The 19,040-nt window shown below is 45.5% G+C and overlaps 1 protein-coding gene and 1 pseudogene across 2 annotated transcripts in view; both read left to right on the forward strand.

The window, feature by feature from the left end:
• Positions 1-872: 872 nt before the first annotated feature.
• On the forward strand, positions 873-2,527 carry LOC140524222 (elongation factor 1-alpha 1 pseudogene; annotated as a pseudogene).
• An 8,328-nt stretch (positions 2,528-10,855) lies between these two features.
• Positions 10,856-19,040, forward strand: part of PCSK9 (proprotein convertase subtilisin/kexin type 9) — a 31,714-nt gene continuing 23,529 nt past the window's right edge. For both annotated transcript variants that reach the window (XM_072649595.1, XM_072649594.1), the window contains exons 1-2: positions 10,856-11,160; positions 16,094-16,285. In XM_072649595.1, coding sequence (XP_072505696.1) covers positions 10,954-11,160; positions 16,094-16,285 — 399 coding nt within the window. In that variant the 5' untranslated portion in view covers positions 10,856-10,953. The remainder of the gene's footprint in view (positions 11,161-16,093; positions 16,286-19,040) is intronic.

Here is a 19,040-nt window from a genome sequence, read left to right on the forward strand (position 1 = left end):
AAAGAAAAGAACTTTTTAAAAAACAGAATGGGCCAAATTGAAAAAGATGTACAAAATCTCACAGAAAAAATAATTCCTTAAAAATTAGAATTGGACAAGTGGAAGTTAATAACACTGTGAGACATCAAGAAACAATAAATACAAAGTAAAAAGAATGAAAACTAGAAAAAAAATGTGAAATATCTCATCAGAAAAACCATTGACCTGAAAAATAGATTGAAGAGAGATAATTTAAGAATTACTGGCTTACTTGAAAGCCATGATCAAAGAAAAGGCCTAGACATCATATTTCAAGAAATCATCAAGGAAAACTGCCCTGATATCTCAGATCCAGAGGATAAAATAGAAATTGATCACGTCCTGAAAGAGATACCAACATGAAAAATTTCAGGAATATAATAGGCAAATTCCAGAGTACCAAGGCCAAGGAGAAAAATATTGCAAGCAACCAGAAAGAAAGAAATCAAATATGGAGCCAGAACTAGAATCATGCAAGATTTAGGAGCTATCTCATTAAAGGAGTGGAGAGTTTAGAATATGATATTCCAGAAAGTAAAGGTTTATAACCAAGAATAGCCTACTCAGCAAAACTGAGTATAATTGTTTGGAGGAAAAAATGGATACTTAATGAAATAGAGAACTTTCAAGCATTCCTAATGAAAAGACCAGAATGGAATAGAAAATTTGAGAAAACTCAAGAGAACCAGGAAAAGGTAAACATGAAAGACAAATCATAAGGGTCTCAATAAAGTTCAATTGTTGATATTCCTATATGGGAAGATGATACTTGTAACTCCTAAGAACTTTATCATTATTAGGACAATTAAGAGGAGATCACATGTGCTTTTTCACAACAGGTTTGCCACCAGAACACAGGTGTTGTGAAAACCATCACTAAACTTCCACAAAAATGGGCAAGGAAAAGGTTCACATTAACATTGTCGTCACTGGACGTGTAGACTCTGGCAAGTCCACCACTACTGGCTACCTCATCTACAAATGTGGTGGAATTGATAAGAAAACTATTGAGAAGCTCAAAAAGGAGTTGAGTTGGGAAAGGACTACTTTAAATATGCCTGGGTCTAGGATAAACTGAAGGCTGAACGTGAGTGTGGTATCACTATCAATATCTCCCTGTAGAAATTTGAGACCAGCAAATACTATGTGACCATTACTGATGCTCCAGGACACAGAGACTTCATCAAGAACATGATTACAGGCACATCTCAGGCGGACTGTGCTGTCCTGATTGTTGCTGCTGGTGTTGGTGAATCTGAAGCTGGTATCTCAAAGAATGGGCAGACCCATGAGCATGCCCTTCTGGCCTACACACTAGGTGTAAAACAACTGATTGTTGATGTAAACAAAATGGATTCTACTGAGCCCCGCTACAGCCAGAAGAGATGCGAGGAAATTGTTAAGGAAGTCAGTACCTATGTTAAGAAAATTGGCTACAACCCTGACACAGTAGCTTTCATGCCAACATGCAGGAGCCTAGCTCTAATATGCCCTGGTTCAAGGGAAGGAAAGTCACTCATAAGGATGGCAATGCTAATGGAACTACACTGCTTGAAGCTTTGGATTGCATTCTGTCACCAACTCGCCCAACTGACAAGCCCCTTCGTCTACTCCTCCAAGATGTCTACAAGATTGGCGGTATTGGCACTGTAACTGTTGGTGCTCTAAAACCAGGCATGGTGGTCACCTTCGCCCCAGTCAATGTTACAACTGAAATAAAGTCCATCGAAATGCGCCATGAAGTTTTGAGTGAGGCTCTGCCAGGGGATAATGTTGGTTTCAATGTCAAGAACGTGTCTGTCAAAGATGTCCGTTGTGGTAATGTGGCTGATGATAGCAAGAATGACCCACCTATGGAAGCAGCTGGTTTCACTGCACAGGTTATTATCCTGAACCATCCAGGCCAAATCAGTGCTGGCTATGCACCTGATCTGGATTGTCACACTGTTCACATTGCTTGCAAGTTTGCTGAACTGAAGGAGAAGACTGATCGTCGTTCTGGTAAGAAGCTGGAGATGGCCCTAAATTCCTGAAATCTGGCTACATTGCCATCGTTGACATGGTTCTAGGCAAGCCCATGTGTGTGGAGAGTTTCTCTGATTATCCTCCTCTGGGTCATTTTGCTGTTCGTGATATGAGGCAGACTGTTGCAGTTGGTGTCATCAAGGCAGCTGATAAGAAGGCTGCTGGAGCTAGCAAGGTCACAAAATCTGCTCAGAAGGCCCAGGAGGCTAAATGAATATTCTGTACAACACCTGCCACCCCAGTCTTAATCAGTGGTGGACAAACGGTCTCAGAACTGTTTGTCTCAATTGACCTTTTAAATTTAATAGTAAAAGACTGGTTAACGATTACAATGCATCGTAAAGGCTTCAGGAGGAAAGGAATGTTTTTGTGGACCATTTGTTTCATGGCAGTTTTAAGTTATTATTTTTTAAAGTGACTAATTTTTAAATGGAAACAACTTGACCAAAAATCTGTCACAGAATTTTGAGACCATTAAAGCAGTTTAATGTGGAAAAAAAGAGGAGATTACATAGACAAAGGGCATGGATGTGAGTTGGTTATGTTGGAATGATCTGCAAAAGCAATGAAGGTGGGGAGAAAGAGGGATGTACTGGGAGAAGGGAGAAAGAAGATGTAGAATGGGGAAAAAAATTCTCACATAAAAGGGGCACACAAGGAAGGGCTTTTACTGTTGAGGGGAGGATGGGGGGCAATGTTTGAACCTCACTCTTATTGGAATTGATTCAAAGAGGGAAGAATGAACATATACACAAATACATACATATATGTATACATACACATACTCAGTTGGGTATAGAAATGTGAGGGCCACAAAACTCCAATCCGCAACAAAAGTCACTAAGGCAGAGCTCTAAGCATGATCAAGCAATTTATTAGGGACCCCGATGCTCAAGGACTGAGAGATTTTACAGATCTTGGGGAGTCCCTGAGAGATTTCTTTGTTCCCAGGAGGTTCCTTCAGAAGCAAAGAAAGTTACATGATTAACTAATCTTCAGAAGCAGGGGAGCTCCCATGATCGACTAAGGGTAATGCCCATCAACCACAACTACTTTGCCATCAGGGCTTTCATGGGTAATCAGCCATAGGCAATCTCTGCAGTTGCTGTCCACCTATATATTTTGTAATGGAAGAAGATGGGATGGAGGGAAATACATAGTAATCATAGCTGAATATGAATGGCATGAGCTCACCCATAAAACAGAATGGATTAGAAACCAGAATCCAACAATATATTGCTTATAAGAGGCACAATAGAAACAGAAAGACTCAAAGAATTAAATAAAGGGATGGAAAAGAATCTAAAATGCCTTTACAAAAGGCAGGGACAGCAATCATGCTTTCAGACAAAGCAAAAGCCAAATAGATCTAACTAAAAGGGATAATCAGGGAAACTATATTTTGCTGAAAGGTATCACAGACAATGAAGTAATATAGAAAATTGTAACAGCAACTTTCTCTGATAAAAGTCTCATTTATCAAATATATACTGAACATAGAACTGAGTCAAATTTATAAAAATAAAAGCCATTCCACCATTGATAAGTGATCAAAGTATATAAACAGGTAGTTTTCATAAGAAGAAATCAAAACGATCTACAATCATGAAAAAGCACTCTAAATCACTACTGATCAGAGAAATCTAAATTGAAATGACTCTGAGGTGCCAATAAAGCATTTTATCTCTTATTTCTATTTTAGAATGGATAGATTAGAGACTAGAAGTAGACTAGATTAGAAGGTGGACCATGCAGAGTACTGGGGCAACCACAGAAAGGGGAAAGAGAAGGTGGGAAGAAGGAAAATACCTAGGAGAGTTAGCAGCTTTCCAGGAACCTTGGAGAGGATGATCAGGCTGTACCCATCTGTGTGTTCATCCTTCGTTGCTGAAGAAGACCATACCATCAGAGAACTAATGACATGACTTGCACTTGACTTTGTTTTGAGTGAGGGAGGGCTATTCAAGGACTGAGTGAAGTCCCCATAATGGTTGGTTCTCTCCCCAACTTCCCCACCCAATGCCTAGCTACCCACAAATGCAGTCATATCATTGGCTGCCTTGCTACCCAAATGTTTCTGGCAACCTGAATTTTGCACAAAGAGGCCAGGGCTTAGCTAGAGGAACAGTTCTCCAAGTGTGGCCCAGGGACCTTTGGAATCGCAGGGATTCTTCCAGGGGGTCCACGAAGTCAAAACTGTTTGCATAATAATACAAAGATGTTTCAACTTCAAGTACGCTAAATGTCAATAGCTAACCCCCACATAAACAAAAGCTGTTTGGGGCATCCTCAAAAATCTTTAAGAGTGCAAAGGGTTGAAAGCAAAATGTTTAGAGAAAGATACAAATAGAAGTTAAGGCAGGGAGTTCAGTCTCTGCCTAAATGTGAGAAATTTTCCTGAGTGGAGGCTCAGAACAATTGAGATTATACTCCTGACTTTTCATCTGAAATAAGCTCACTAAGGTTGAAGAGGAGGGAACCCTGGGGACTCAAGGTCCCCTGGGCTCAGCAGAGAGTTAATTACTGTTAGTGCAATAATTAGGAGAGGGAACCTCTTCTATCAATCCAGATCAGCCCTTGCTCTGAATCTCAGTCTTGGAGAGTTGTGTTGGAGCCTCATAGATAAGACCTGCCTTTCAGCCCTGACCAGAGAGACATGGCCAAGGAAATCTTGAGGGGGATGGCCTACCTGTTGGCCAAGGGTTTAACCCAGAATTCCCCAAGTTCTAGTGGCCAAAATGCCAGTTATAGCAGCGAAGTGACTTGCCCAGGACCACTCCACTGGTGGATGTCAATGTCAAGAATTAAACACAAGTTTTTCTGACTCTGAGGCCATCTCTCTTTACCCATCAGCTCATCCTGCACCATGGGGACATGACTGAATTTCATTCAGCACAAAATTTAATGTGATAGGATGGAAGAATCTGCATCACGAGCTGGAAGAGCAATAGTTACCCCTCCAATAGCACTTAAGGCGGGGAAAGTGCTTTATACGTGTCATTTCATTTGGTTCTCAAGATACTCCTGGGAGGGAAGTGCTTTTACCCCGCTTTGGCAGATGAGGAAAGTGAAGCTTCATCAATGTTTGTTGACTGATTGATCCTGAGAGAAGTAAGGATCACATAGGGCCGGTACAAAGGGTCACAGATATTCTCCTCTCTAAATACAGTCCTCTTCCCACTACACAAAGTCTATGGATCCCCAAGAGACTCATGAATAGATTCGGGGGGGGGATCATTGATGAACTTGGATGAGAAAAAAGTACATCTTTATTTTTAATAACCTCCAACTGAAATTTAGCATTCTTTCTCATTATGAAGTAAAAAAAACAACCACATGATCTGGAAATGGCATCTAAATGGCATCCTGAAGAGGTCCAGGGAACAGAGGCTAAGGACCCCAGAACTACTACACACTGCCCTGAATCTGAAGTCAAGAGACCTGGTGCCAAGTTGTGAATCTGCCACTGACTCTGCTGTCCACCTATGGACACATTCATTCATTTCCCTGAACCTCATTCTCTTAATCTGAAAAATGGGCATGAAGATAATACTTGCACTATCCACCTCTCCCTTGCCAGGGCTGTTGTGAGGAAAGTGCTTTGTAAGCCATAAAGCAATAAAGAAATGTAAGTTATTTTTGATTGCCTCATGGAATTCTCACAGCAATCCTGGGAATTAGGCAGGGCAGGGGGAAACTGAGGGCCTGAAAGCATGACGTCACAGAATCACAACAATCCTTTGAGAAGAGTGGGGAAGGTCTCGTGGTTGTCTTCTTCTGCATGGGAAGCCTGAGACTCAGAGAGGGGCAGCAACTTTCCCAAAGTAGCTACACTAATACCTTCATTTCATGGTTGAGGAGACTGGCACAAAGAAGTGTCTTTCAAAGGTCACATGGCTTGGGAGAAGAGCACAGATGGGAAGGAAGTCAAGTCCTGGGATGCCTCTCCCTGCCTGGAGCTCCAGTCTTCAACGATTGGAATGAGGGCCTCAAGTTTCAAAGAACCAACACTTATAATGGTCATTATTATTACTCACCATGTGACCTTAGGCAGGTCACATGCCTCCCTCATCCTATGTCCTCATCTGTAAAATGGAAGGGTGTGCAGCAGGTTGGGCTGGATCCAGGGTCCTTTGTAGGTCCTGGCCTCCTTTAGCCAAAGTTTATGGAAACCCCTTCTAAGAATCAGATTTTAAAGTAACTGAAGTTTGGTGGCAAGAATAAGGGAAAATCTGCAGATTTCAGTTCAAAGTTAGTGGCGGGGGGCGCAGGGAGGGACAGGACAGGACTGATGCCTTTTTTCCCATTCAAATTCATGGGTTGCATCAAACCTAGCCATAGTTAGGACTATGTTTAGCAAAAATATTCTATGATTCTATGAACAAGCCATAGGCTGTGCTATCAAAGGGCTTAGAACCCTGGTGGTGACAAGACATAGGAATATAGAAAGATAGATTTGGAGCTAGAAGGGATCTTAACATCCAGTCCAATCCCATCCTCTTACACAAGAGGAAACTGAGGTCCAGGGAGGTAAATAAATCATTGATTTAGACCTGGAAGGGGTCTCACAGGCATCTCCTCCAACTCCCCTTATTGTGCAAATCAGGGAACTGAACCAGGCCCAGGGAAATCTCTTCCTGAAGCGCACAAAGGCCCCAGGACCTCAGTCCTTTGGTTCCAAATCCAGGGTTCCTTCCCTGACCCATTCTGTCTAAGAGCTAGGAGGCAGAAAGGTGCTCAAAGAAAGGGGGCGTGATGCAGGGGAGCTTCCAACTTCTGATTTCACAACTTTCTAGATACATGACTGGGCAAGTCAATTCCTCACTCTGTGTCTCAGTTTCCCATCTGTAAACTGGGCATAATAGTACTTATTCTACTTACTTCACAGGATGGTTGGGAGGATCAGATGAGATAATGGGCATAATTGTAAGTTATTAATGAAGCAGACGTTATTTCCCCTCTCCCCCAGAGCCCCTGGGTTGAGAAATGTCCGTTGAGTTTCTAGGCAGGGTTGGGCCTAGTAGCCACTTACTGTTAGTGGCTACACTTTCTGTTGTACCCTTTTGCCTAGCAGCTGCCTGGGCCCCCCTCTCTGTTGTACCCCTTTGCCTAGCAGCTGCCTGAGCCCCCCTCTCTGTTGTGCCCCCTTGCCTAGCAGTACCTAGGAACCCCTGTCAATACTGTTCTGTGAAAAATGTGTGCTATTGGAACCACAAGGCTGTACCGGGAAGGGCTAAGATGCTTAAAAGGCACACACACCTTTGTTCAGGGCTGCCTCTTTGGAGGACAGCCGCCGGCTAATAAAGATGCTCCCAAATTCTCAATTGACTCTTGCCTGTGCTTGTCTCCGTCCGTCCATTTCAATTAATATGATAAGGGAAGTAAAAGATGCTGAGATAGCTCAGAGGAGGGAGAGATACTATCATTTAAGCCTAATGGGCAAGGGAAGAACCAGGAAAGATCTTCATAGAGGAGCAGGCTCTGTCAATTCTACTAAACTGGACTCATTATCTTTCCCCCTAATTTTCTCCTCTTCCTTACCTCCTGTTTATGTCAAGAGCATTGCCATCTTCTCTGGTGCCCAGGCTCACATAGCAGTGGCATCCTCAGCTCCTTGGTCTCTCACCCTGCTTTTTCCAATCTGTTCCCAAGTCCCAACCATTCTACCTTGCTAATATCTCTTGGATATGCTCCTTCAGCCTCTTCCACCCCCTGGAGCAGGCCCCCTACACCTCCCACCTGGACTCTTGTGGTAGGCTACTGATGTCTCCCTGCCTTGTCTCATCCAACTTCAGCCGATTTTCTCCTCAGCTGTCAGAGTGATCATCCTAAATCAAAGAACAGGACACATTATTCCCCTCCTCAATAAACTCCAGTGACTCCCTATTACCTCCAGATTAGACCTAAAATCCTCTGTTTGGCTTTTAAAGCCTTGTAGCCTGTCCTTTCTTCCCATCCACGTGACACTGCCCTCCTCACTAATCTTCAAACAAGGCTGTCCATCTTCCCAACTCCAGGCATTTTCTTTGCCCCCTACTTGGAATGCTTTGGATCCTCCTGTCTTCTCCATCCTGGCTTCCCTGATTTCCTTCAAGCCTCAGCTTAAATCCTACCTTAGAAGGAGCCTTTCTCAATCCCCATCACCACTACCCAAGCTGCCTTCCGTCTGGGAATACCTTCCACCCACCCAATCGATATCTTGTTTGCATAGAGATGTTTGCATCTTGTCTCCCCATTAGACTGTGAACTGCTTGAGAGCGGAATCGTGGGTATGCCTTTCCTTGCATCCCCCATCTCTTTAGCATAGTGGTAGGTACATGATAAGAGCTTAACGAATTTGTTGACTGATTGGCTGAGTTCCACGTACAGGTTCAGCTAAGTACTAAAATGAGTACACTCATTTAAAAGTCATCATTTCAGTAAGAACTTAATGAAAATAAGAATGTCAATTTTTTCCCATCCAAGTTTGTAAACCTCCCTGAAATCTATCCACGGACTCCTTGACTTAGAGTTGTTCCATCTCTGTGAGGTTTTGTGAATTTCTGGGCAAGAATCCCTGACCTAAACCAACTCCTTCATTTTACAGAAAAGGCCCTGATGCTCAGAGTGGTCATGTGACCAAAGTCACTTGTCCAAGGTCACTCAGAGGAACTGGAAGTTGAAGCCAAATCCTCTGACTTCAAATCCTGTGCTCTTCGCACCACGGTAGCACCCTACTTCACCATACTGTAAACTCTTATTACAGAATCATAATCACAGAATGATTACAGGATTGTAAGAGCCCTGGGAGGTACACAGGCCAATCCTTACCTAAACTGTACAATCTCTGGAGTGCCATCTTCATGCATGTCTCTTAGAAGTTGGGCAGGGTGACTTCTGAGGGCTCTTTCCATCTCATCTTCTGAACATGAAATGTCAGGGCTGGGAGGGGCCTTAGAACACAAAATGTTAGTACAAAGAACCTCCGAGCTAGGAGGGACCTGTGGAGGGGATTCTGATTTTCATAATCATCGATATAGTATGTGCAATGAATATACTAATAGATTAGGTTTTTCAGAATTGCCTTTTCCAGCTTATGAGTCAGACTCACACTGCAGCTTGAAATGATCAGTGTGGTTAGGGCTCACAATCAAGGGCATCCTTCTGCCTGCCTACCTGAAGTAAAGCGAATGAAAGATGGTAGAACCTATTCTCATCACAGAACTCTAGTCCTGTTACCCAACAAGTAATGACCCCCAAGGACAGGAGCAATATGGCTGTCACAGGACTCCAGAGTTAGATTGTCTTCCATTTGGGGGTTTGTCATGTCATGGGAAGCCACTCTGGGCCTGGGAGGGATTATTTGTAATCCACCTTCCTGGATGTATGTATATAATTTGTCTTCACTTCAGTGAGATGGAATTCTAAACAGGAGAATTCTGGATTTGCGAATCTGTTCCTCATAATGAACCTAAATAATCAGACCCTATCTGGTTGCTGGCACTTTGTCTCTGGCCTGCTGTTTCCTCATTCTCAGGTTAGAGAGTGGCTCAGTAAAATCCTGTTAACAGACCTTAGAATTTGGTCTGCTAGGTGGTATGGGGACAGAGCAGCGGGCCTGGAGTTAAGAACACTGAGTTCAAATCCTGCTTCAGACATTAGCTGTGTGACCCTGGATATGTCACTTAACATCTGTATGCCTCAGTTTCCTCACTTGTAAAATTGAAGATAATAATAGAAATAATTGTATCAAATAAGATCTTTGTAAAGGGCTCAGAACAATGCCTGGCACATAATAGGTGCCATGTGAATGTTAGCTGTTATTATGAATGCTTGTAACATCCACTTTAAATATGTATGCTGGGGCTGGAAGGCACCTCGGAAGCAGTTTGGCAGGTGGGGGCAGAGCCCAGGCCCGACCCACTGTTTGGCCCCTGGTCTGGGAGGCCCGGGCTCTTTCGGTTTCCGCTCGGCTTCTCTGATCTTAGTTCACACTAACGGCCTCTCCATCTCCTCCCACTCTCCTTCCTCCCACCCGAGCCCATTTGGGACAGGAAACGGGGCTGAGCTCCAGGTTCCATCTGGCGTCTTGTTCGCCCCCTCCCCTTCACCCTGGCAGTGCCTGCCCCACCTCTGCCCCCATCTTTCCGCTTCGCCTGCGGGATACCGGGCGGGGGGGGGGGGGACTAACTCTCAGTCCCTTTTCTGGGGGGCCGAGGGAGTGTGGAGAGGGGGTGTGCCACCCTTCTCCCCATTTCCCTTGCTTCTTTGCCCAGTGCGGTAATGTGACCCGACAAGGGGAAAAGAGGCAGGGACCTCCCTGAATGGACGGGGGGACCCCCCCTTCCTTCTCCCCCGCCCCGTTAATGTTTAATCTGAGAAGATCGTCCGATGGGACCTCGGTGGCGTGATCTTCCCGCGCCCTGGGCGTCACACGTCCACGCCCCGCAGGATTTAGGGAAAGCCATCGGGGAGCGGCAGGGAGAGCCCGAGCACCAGCCCCGACCTCCGCAGCCTAGCCTAGGGTCCTGGCTGCCGCAGCGGCCCCAGCTCGGGACCCGAGCGCGCACCGGCACACTCGGGGCTGGCGTGGGATAGGGGCGGGGCTGGGAAGGAGGGGGGTCCCCGAAGAAGGGGCTCCCCGGGCACTCGGTGCGGAGCTGCTAGGCGGCGAAGTCGTAGGCATCCTTGCCCCAGTGCGAGTCCCTCCTCCGCTGGCCAGGAGCACTCCCAAGTCCCGCCAGCCCCTGGCCCTGCAGCTCCAGCCCCTGGCTTCTGACCCGAGCCAGGCTTGGGGCTGAGCCGCGAGCGCCCCTGGGCCCTTCGCCTCCTGGGCGCATCCCGGGCTGAGCTATTGCCTGGCAGGCGCGGTGCTGCCACCTTCCCCGGCCCCGAGCTCCCAGATCAGGCCCCCCAGACGCCGCTAGAAGCATGGGTGCCTGCCCTCTGCGCCTCCCCTGGCTCCTGCTGGGGCTGGGGCTGCCTCTGCTGTTGCTCCCCTGGCCTGGCCCTGTCTGCGCGCACGAGGACGACGAAGGGGACTACGATCTCCTCGCACTCGCCTTCCCCTCCGAGGAGGAGAATCAGACCGACTTTGCCAAGCAGGTGGCATCAGCAGCCTTCTACCGCAGCAACAAGGTAGGCTCGTGGGCAGCTTGAGGGGACTGGGAGCGGAACCGAGACCGAGCATATCCCGCGCTTAGCAAACAGCCAGAGATGGAGTTGATGGACGGACCCCCCAGGACTTAGAATACCGAGAGCAGCACGTTAGAAAGGAGATCGGAGCATGTCACAACTGCCTGGCTGGGAGCTTACAACGGGCGAATGTCAGGGCTGGAGGGGAACTTAGAACAGAGAATATCAGAGCTGGAGGGGAGCTTAGAACGGAGAATGTCAGGGCTGGAGTGGAGCTTAGAACGGAGAATGTCAAGGCTGGAGGGGAGCTTAGAACGGAGAATGTCAGGGCTGGAGGGGATCTTGTAATAGAATGTGCCAACAGAAGTGGTGGAGGTGGAGGAAAGGGAGTTTAAAGAGAGAATGTCAGCGGTGGAGGGCAGCTTAGAACACCAAACTTTAGGATATGGAACATAAACTGTCAAAACTGAAAGGGCCCTGGGCGTGGTCTCAGGAAGACTTGGATTCCAATGTTGCCTTAGATACTTTGTAGCCGCCAGTGTGTAAGTCACTCGCTAAGTCACTATTACATCGAATTATCCAATCAAGGCTGAGATGTCTAGGGTCACCCAGCCAGTGAGTGACTGAGGCAGCATCTGAAACAGTCCAAAGCCACAAGCTATCCTCCTCAGTAAAGTGAGGGGGTCGGACCCCATAGTTTTTAAGGCCTTTTTCCGATCTAAAATCAATCGGAACCAACAGTGAGTGCAAGAAGAGAGACCACTTAAGGTTAGAGTTCCCCCCAGATCTGGAGATGTAACCTAAGCTGGAAGGTATTTTACAAGGTCGTTCCTGAAGTCTCTTATAGCAGAACGAGGACACTGAGAGCCAGAGGGAGGTTTTCAAAGTTCCCCAGGGACTAAGGATGTGGGCTTCCCCCCTGCAGGGCTCTGTCCCTCCCAGCTCTCAAGGCTTCATCTTGTTCAGCACCACCCCAATCCCTGTGTCTGAGAGGGGAGAGTCAGCTTGGGATTCCTCTGGCCTCTCCGTGGAACTATGGGGTCTCTTCCAATCTCTCAAATTCTGTAATTCCAGGAAAGACCTACTAACTGGGGTGTTGGGCTACCTCTCTCTTAACCCCAGTCTTTGGAAGGTAAGTCCCTTCCCATCTCATCTGTGAAATAACCGCTGGGGTGAAGTCCGGTGCTTAGTGCAGGGAATGAACATCTGGACATGCTGGTTTGAAGGTTGCACCCCCACCTTCTTTCCTTGGAAAATTGAAAAATAACTTCCTGTCCCCTGGAAACTTTGAGCCCCTGCTGGAAGACATGTGGCTTGATTTAAGAGAAATACCTCCCTGCTGGGGAGAAAGAGATATTTTTTGGCACATGAACATGTGCTTGGATAAAGAATCATATTTAAGAATGTCCCTTTGAGTAATGTGGAAATATGTTTAACATGATTGTACATGTATAACCTATATCAGATTGCTTGCTGACTTAGAGAGGAGGAGGGGAAAGAGGGAGAAAAATTTGGAAGTCAAAATCTTATAAAAATGAATGTTGAAAACAGTCTTTGCATGTAACTGGAAAAATAAAATATAAAATATGATAGTATAAAACATAAAATTAAATACTATTAGGTGGAAAAAATAAAAGCTAGTAGTATGCTTATTAGGTTCTCCCAGCATTTCGGAATCATTCTTTTGATGGTGTTTTGGGGAGAGATTTTTATGGGGAAAGAAAGTCCCCAGACCTCATGTGGTCCGGTTAATCAATCACCATCTACTTTGTGACACATTCAACTTCAAAGTCACCAACCAAGGTCTCTCAAAAAGTTCCTAGAGTATCAAGAATGTTACCAACAAAACAGAATTCATCCATTTTGATTCCTTTTCTCTTTGCAAATTTTGCAAACTGGGGTAAGAAAATTTCTATCTACTTTCAAGACTTCTTCAGAATCTGTTTTTCTCCAAAGTTTTATCTATGCAGTTTAAATCTCTGTCTCATGCATATTTTTACATCATTTCCACACCCACCTACTTCTGATCACTGGACTATGTTTTCTCAAATACTCACAGCCTACTAGAAAATATTCTTCATTCTCTCCTAATGCATTTTAAACTCATCTGCCTGAAGAAAGATTTCAGTTCCATTGGCCTTTTTTTAAATTGGCCTGCATAGTGAATGTAAGTACAAAAACTGAGAGACATCTTCTGATCATAAATGCCTTTTAAACAGTGCAAGATTCAGCTTCTTCAGAGAATCTTTCTCTTCATGCTCCTATGACCCTATGGAGGTGCTAACTGCTCTTGGTCCCTTTTAGAGATGAGGCGATGAAACCGGAAAGATTGAATATAAGAAGGTACTACAGACCATCAGCTGTGGAACCATTGATGGAAATATTCATTTTATTACTACAAGTGTTGCAGTATACTCCCTGCTTACTGAATCACACCATTTTTTCAAGCAGGGATTTGGTTCTTTCTCAGGATTAACACCCAAGCTAACGTAAGCTCATGGTCCCCAAAAAAACCCGTCAGTCAAATTGTTAATACAATTCTTAAGTTCAGGAAAACAGAGTTTTTCTTTCAGGAAATGGAGGAAACTAACAGTTCTTTTGTCCTACAAAAAAAAAAAAAAAGCAGATTGTGGGTGTGGAAATAAAACACAGCTTTTATTTACATATCTTGGGCCTTGCCTTTATCTCATTTCATATTTTGAAAGCTTAAGAAAGACCAGCTACTGAACTCTGGAATGCATGGAGACCAAGAAACCGGTTTCCTAGGCAATGGTGACTAAATAGAAATACTGGGGGCTCTTTCTATCTAATTGTAGAATGGGCAGCACTTTTTTCAAGAAGCCTGATTGTTTATGAAAATAACATGATAAAATTATCCAATTCAAGTGGACTTTAGAGCAGATATGAGACACAGTGTCTACTATATTCTAGAATTTGCTGCTGCAGCAACCTGAACAAATGAAACGATTTCTCAAATAAATTGAAATATGGTTAGGTTAAAAAACAAACAAACAAACAAAAACCCCGAATTCATCCTTTGTTGTCTTATGGACCTACTTTTTGGATATAATGGCATTATATTTTGATGTTTATGTGCTTCCTAAATGAAAAGATCTTATTCATTTGACTTAATAAAGACAAATAGAAAACTAAAAAAAGTTCCTCTTCGGGGACCCCTTCCCTGGTTTTCTCTCTCTGGTACATTCTGGGTGGTAACTAATCTTTGTAACCCCTCCTTGGGCCTTGGTGGGGTATGAAAGTCCCTGGTGGGGTGGCTAGGACTGGCAAAGGTTTGGACTGGGGGAAAGGGGGGTGGGCCTTCCCTGATCCCCATTCCCTTGTGGCTAGTACCGCCCCTCACTGCCTTGTAATTATTATGTGTGTTTGTGTGTGTATATATATATATTACATATGTGTGTATGTATATATACATACATGTATACATACACATAGACATATAAATATATTGTATTTATGTTCATGTGTGTATGTTACATATACACACATATGCATGTATGTTGTCATTCAGTTATTTTTCAGTCATGCCTGACTCTTTGTGACCCCATTTGGGGTTTTCTTGGAAAAGATGTTGGGTTAGTTTACCATTTTCTTCTTAGCTCATCTTACATATGAGGAAACTGAGGCAAGCAGGTTGAAATGACTTGCCCAGGGTCACACAGCTAGTAAGTGTCTGGGGCCAGACTTGAACTCAGAAAGATGAGTCTGCCTGACTTGAGGCTTGGTGCTCTGTGCACTACACCATCCGGCTTCGAATGTGTATATATTTATACAGGTATGTATGTGCATATGTTTGTATGGATATTAGTACATATATATGGGTATGGGCACATGTGTGTGTATATTGTACATGTGTGTATACATGTTCTTGCCTCAATCCAGTGTAAATTCCTTGAAGACAGGGCTATTTCACATTTGTTTCTGTGTCTCCAGCACCTTGCACAAAGCCCCAAATATAGAAGGTACTTAAGGTACTTGCTTGTTATTCATTTGACTTAATAAAGACAAATAGAAAACTAAAAAAAGTTCCTCTTCGGGGACCCCTTCCCTGGTTTTCTCTCTCTGGTACATTCTGGGTGGTAACTAATCTTTGTAACCCCTCCTTGGGCCTTGGTGGGGTATGAAAGTCCCTGGTGGGGTGGCTAGGACTGGCAAAGGTTTGGACTGGGGGAAAGGGGGGTGGGCCTTCCCTGATCCCCATTCCCTTGTGGCTAGTACCTCCCCCATTCTTGGGAGAGCTGGTACATGGTGAGTTCGAGAGCGAGCGAGCGAGCGTGCATGCGTGCGTGCGTGCGTGCATGTGTGTGTGTGTGTGTGGTGTTCTGAGAATGGGGGTAAAAGATCACTGGAGTCATCCTGGCTAAGGTGCCAAAGGTGTGTTCTAGGATGTGCCTTAGAACATTGAATGGCAGACGTGGAAAGGAGGGTTGAATAGGGAAATGCTGACCCTGGGCAGGACCTTGTCATCCAGAATGTCAGCCCCTGAAGGTGTCAGATGGAAGGTCCCAGCCTGGCCTGCCCAACCTGCTAGGTCCACATGTGTTGGGGATGCTGAGAGGGACTCGCCCTCATCCTTCTCCAAGGATCAAGCACATGATGAATTCTTTCCATTAGAGTTTAAGTTCCTTGAAGGCAGAGACTTTTCTAATCTATCTTTGAGTCCTAAGTAGAGGCATTAATGGCATCTAGGAGCAAGTAGACAGAGTGCTGTACCCAGAGTCAGGAAGACCTGAGTTCAAATCCTGTTTCAGACACTTAGCTGTGTGACCTTGGGCAAGTCACTTAACCTTTGTTTACCTCAGTTTCTGTAATGGGGAAAAACAGGGATAATAATAGCTCCTACCTGCCAGTGTTGTTGTGAGGATCAAATGGGACAATATTTGTAAACTACTGTGTGCCTTTTTGTGTCGGGATCTAGCACGCCTGGCGGCATCCTGGCAACTACCTGGTGGTGCTGAAAGAAGAAACTCACAAATCCCAGACCGAACGCACCATCCGCCGTCTCCAGGCTCGGGCCGCCAAGCATGGCTACCTCACTAAGATCCTCCATGTCTTCCATGACCTCTTTCCAGGCTTCCTGGTGAAGATGAGCAGCGATGTGCTGGATATGGTGAGCCCTGCAGATGTCCCCCCAGCCCCAGTCCTCCAGCCTTCCAAGGGAGGGAGCATCTATTACTGTGACAGTCAATGGGGAAGGGGTGGATTATTTAAGAGAAGCAGCTGTGCGAGCATGCGTGTGTATGTGTGCGTGTGTGCGTGTGTGTGTGTGTGCGTGTGTGTGTGTGAAGGCCCTGGGGTGGGTTTGGAGAAGCCCCAACAACTGGGCCAGGAGTTAGCGTCTCTGAGCCTGTTTCCTTTCCTCTTAAATGGGGAACAATCATTCTTTCACTGTCTCACTTAGCACGTGATTGTGCAGAAAGCATCAGAGGAGAGTAAGAAGAATTCTGAATTTGGAGACTGAGGACTTGGGGTTCAAATCCTACCACTGCTGCTTACTTTCAGCCTCTTTATGTGTCTTCCCTCACTGGAATAGGATCTCTTTAAGGGCAGGGAATCTTTCTTTTATTTGTATTTGCATCATTTAGCACAGGACCTGATGACTGTTTCTGTCTCTCAGTTTCTCTCTCTCTCTCTTGCTCTTCTCTCTTCCTTTTTCATGCTCTATCTTTGGCCATCTATCCTTCCATCTACCTTTCTCCCTCTTTCTCTTGTAGAGATAAGATCTATTTGGCCTTTTCCTCTCCATCTATCATCTCTATTTATCTATCTACCCATCCTGTCTGTCCGTCTGTCTGTCTCTCTCTCCACCTATCATCTCTCTACCTGTGTGACCTTGGCTAAGTCAGTTCATTTCTGTGAGCCTCAATTTCCTCATCTGCAAAATAGAGGAGCTGGACCAGATGTTCCCTTGACCAATGGAGCTATAACCCCATGCTCCACACATGGGGGCGCACACAAAAAAGTAGCTCTCCTATCCTGTCTTTTCAACTCTTGCCAGTCCTGGAGACGTTGGTACAGCTCAGCATCCCCTACTCTTGGTCCCTGTGTTTTGAGTCGCCATGACGGTCATTGGCATCTCCCTTACTCCCCTTTCCAGACCAGCTTGACATCAATCAGCAAGCATACATTAAGCACCTACTGCATGCCAGATACCCTTGCAGGTGCTGAGGAGACAAAGACAAAATCAAAACAGTCCTTGCCCTCTATCGCTCTATCAACAGAAATGACACGTACCCAAACAGAGATAATCACTAAACATCTAAGTGCCTTCTATGTGCCAGCTCCTTCTTTTACTTTCCTTGCAGGTCTTTCCATTCCAGCTGAACTGGTCTCCTCACTGTTTCCCAGAAAGGTCATTCTGTCTCCTGCCTTGTACTTTAAATAGGCTGCGCCCCAAGCCTGGAATCACCACCAACCCCCACCCTCACCCCCACTTTGGCTACTGAGAATCCTTAGGTGACTTGAGGGCTGAGCTCAGGTGCCACTTTCTCTGCCAGGCTGTCCTGGATCTCCTCAGCTGGAGTTGCGCCCTCCCTCCTCAGGTTACCCAGAATCCTCCTCCGATGCCTGTACCTTGGGTCACCTCCCCCTCCTGCCAGTAGTCTGCCCCAGGAGAGCAGGAACTCTGGTTTTTTGTCTTTCTATCGCCAGTCCTGCACATAGGAGGCACTTAATAAGTGTTTATTGGATTGGATGGTTGTTTTCATCTATTAAGCACCAGAGACGCTGGAGCTGTTATTAAAGCCATGACTTGAGGCCCCTCTGACTTTCTTCATCACTGGTCAGCTTCCTTGAAGATGATGTAACACAGGATAAGGTTTCTTCTCTGGGAAAGGGCTGTTCTTCTGAGCCAGAGCTTGAGGGAGGTTCAGCTTTTCAGGTCTAAGATCCTGGGGGCCTCCCCCAAGGGGCTGTGAGTACTGAGGCCCACTACAGGTACTGAGCCTTCACTCCAGCCTACCAGTGCCCAGAGAGGGCCATCCCTTCCTACCAGGGTGAGATTGCCTGCTGTTTTTTACTAAGAAAGGCTTTTTGTTTTTTCTCCCAGGATCATAGACTTTTAGGAGCCAGGACAGAGAATGTTAGAGTTTGAAGGGGCCTTAGAACAGGGAATGTCAGAGCTGGGAGGGAACTTAGAACAGAGGATGTGAGAGTCAAAAGGGATCTTTCTGGTCACCTGGTCAATTCCTTTATTTTACAGCTAAGGAAACTGAGACCTAGGGAGGTGAATTTTTTCTAGCATGGCATTCAGGGACATCCATAATTAAAGGAACGCACACTTCTTTAGTGCCTTAAAATTTATACTGTTTTCTTCACAATTACCCTGGGAGAGATGGGGTCCAGGTATTGTTAGTTATTTTACAGACATGGAGCCTGAGGCAAAGAGTTGATGCTAGAATCTAGGGCTTTGTGTCCCAGTCCATCACACTTCCCAGCATCCTCTGCTCTCACGAGCATTTCTTTGTAGATGCTCCACTCAGTTTCCCCTTCATACATCATGTAATCCTTCCTCATACTCTATGCTTCAACCAAACTGCATTCTTAGCTGTCCCACCAACATCCCCAGGACTCCCCTGTCTCTGTATCTGGAGCTCCAGCCCTTTCCTTTGCCTGGAATGCTCTTTCTCCCCTTATTTGCCAGGTGAATTCCAACACATCCTTTAAATCTCAGTTCAGATGCTGCTTCCTGCAGGAAGTCTGCCTTGATTTCCATATCCCCTTTGCACCTCACAGATTCACCTGTCCACATCTTAATCAGTTGTGATTGAGTATCAGGCCCCTAGCAGACCTGGCTCTTACTTATTCCCCCAGCCCTCCCCTCTCCTTACCCCCTACCTAACTGACATTTCTCCCCAGATGTCCCT

This window comes from Notamacropus eugenii, chromosome 2 (genome assembly GCF_028372415.1).
Source record: "Notamacropus eugenii isolate mMacEug1 chromosome 2, mMacEug1.pri_v2, whole genome shotgun sequence".
Classification (NCBI taxonomy): domain Eukaryota; kingdom Metazoa; phylum Chordata; class Mammalia; order Diprotodontia; family Macropodidae; genus Notamacropus; species Notamacropus eugenii.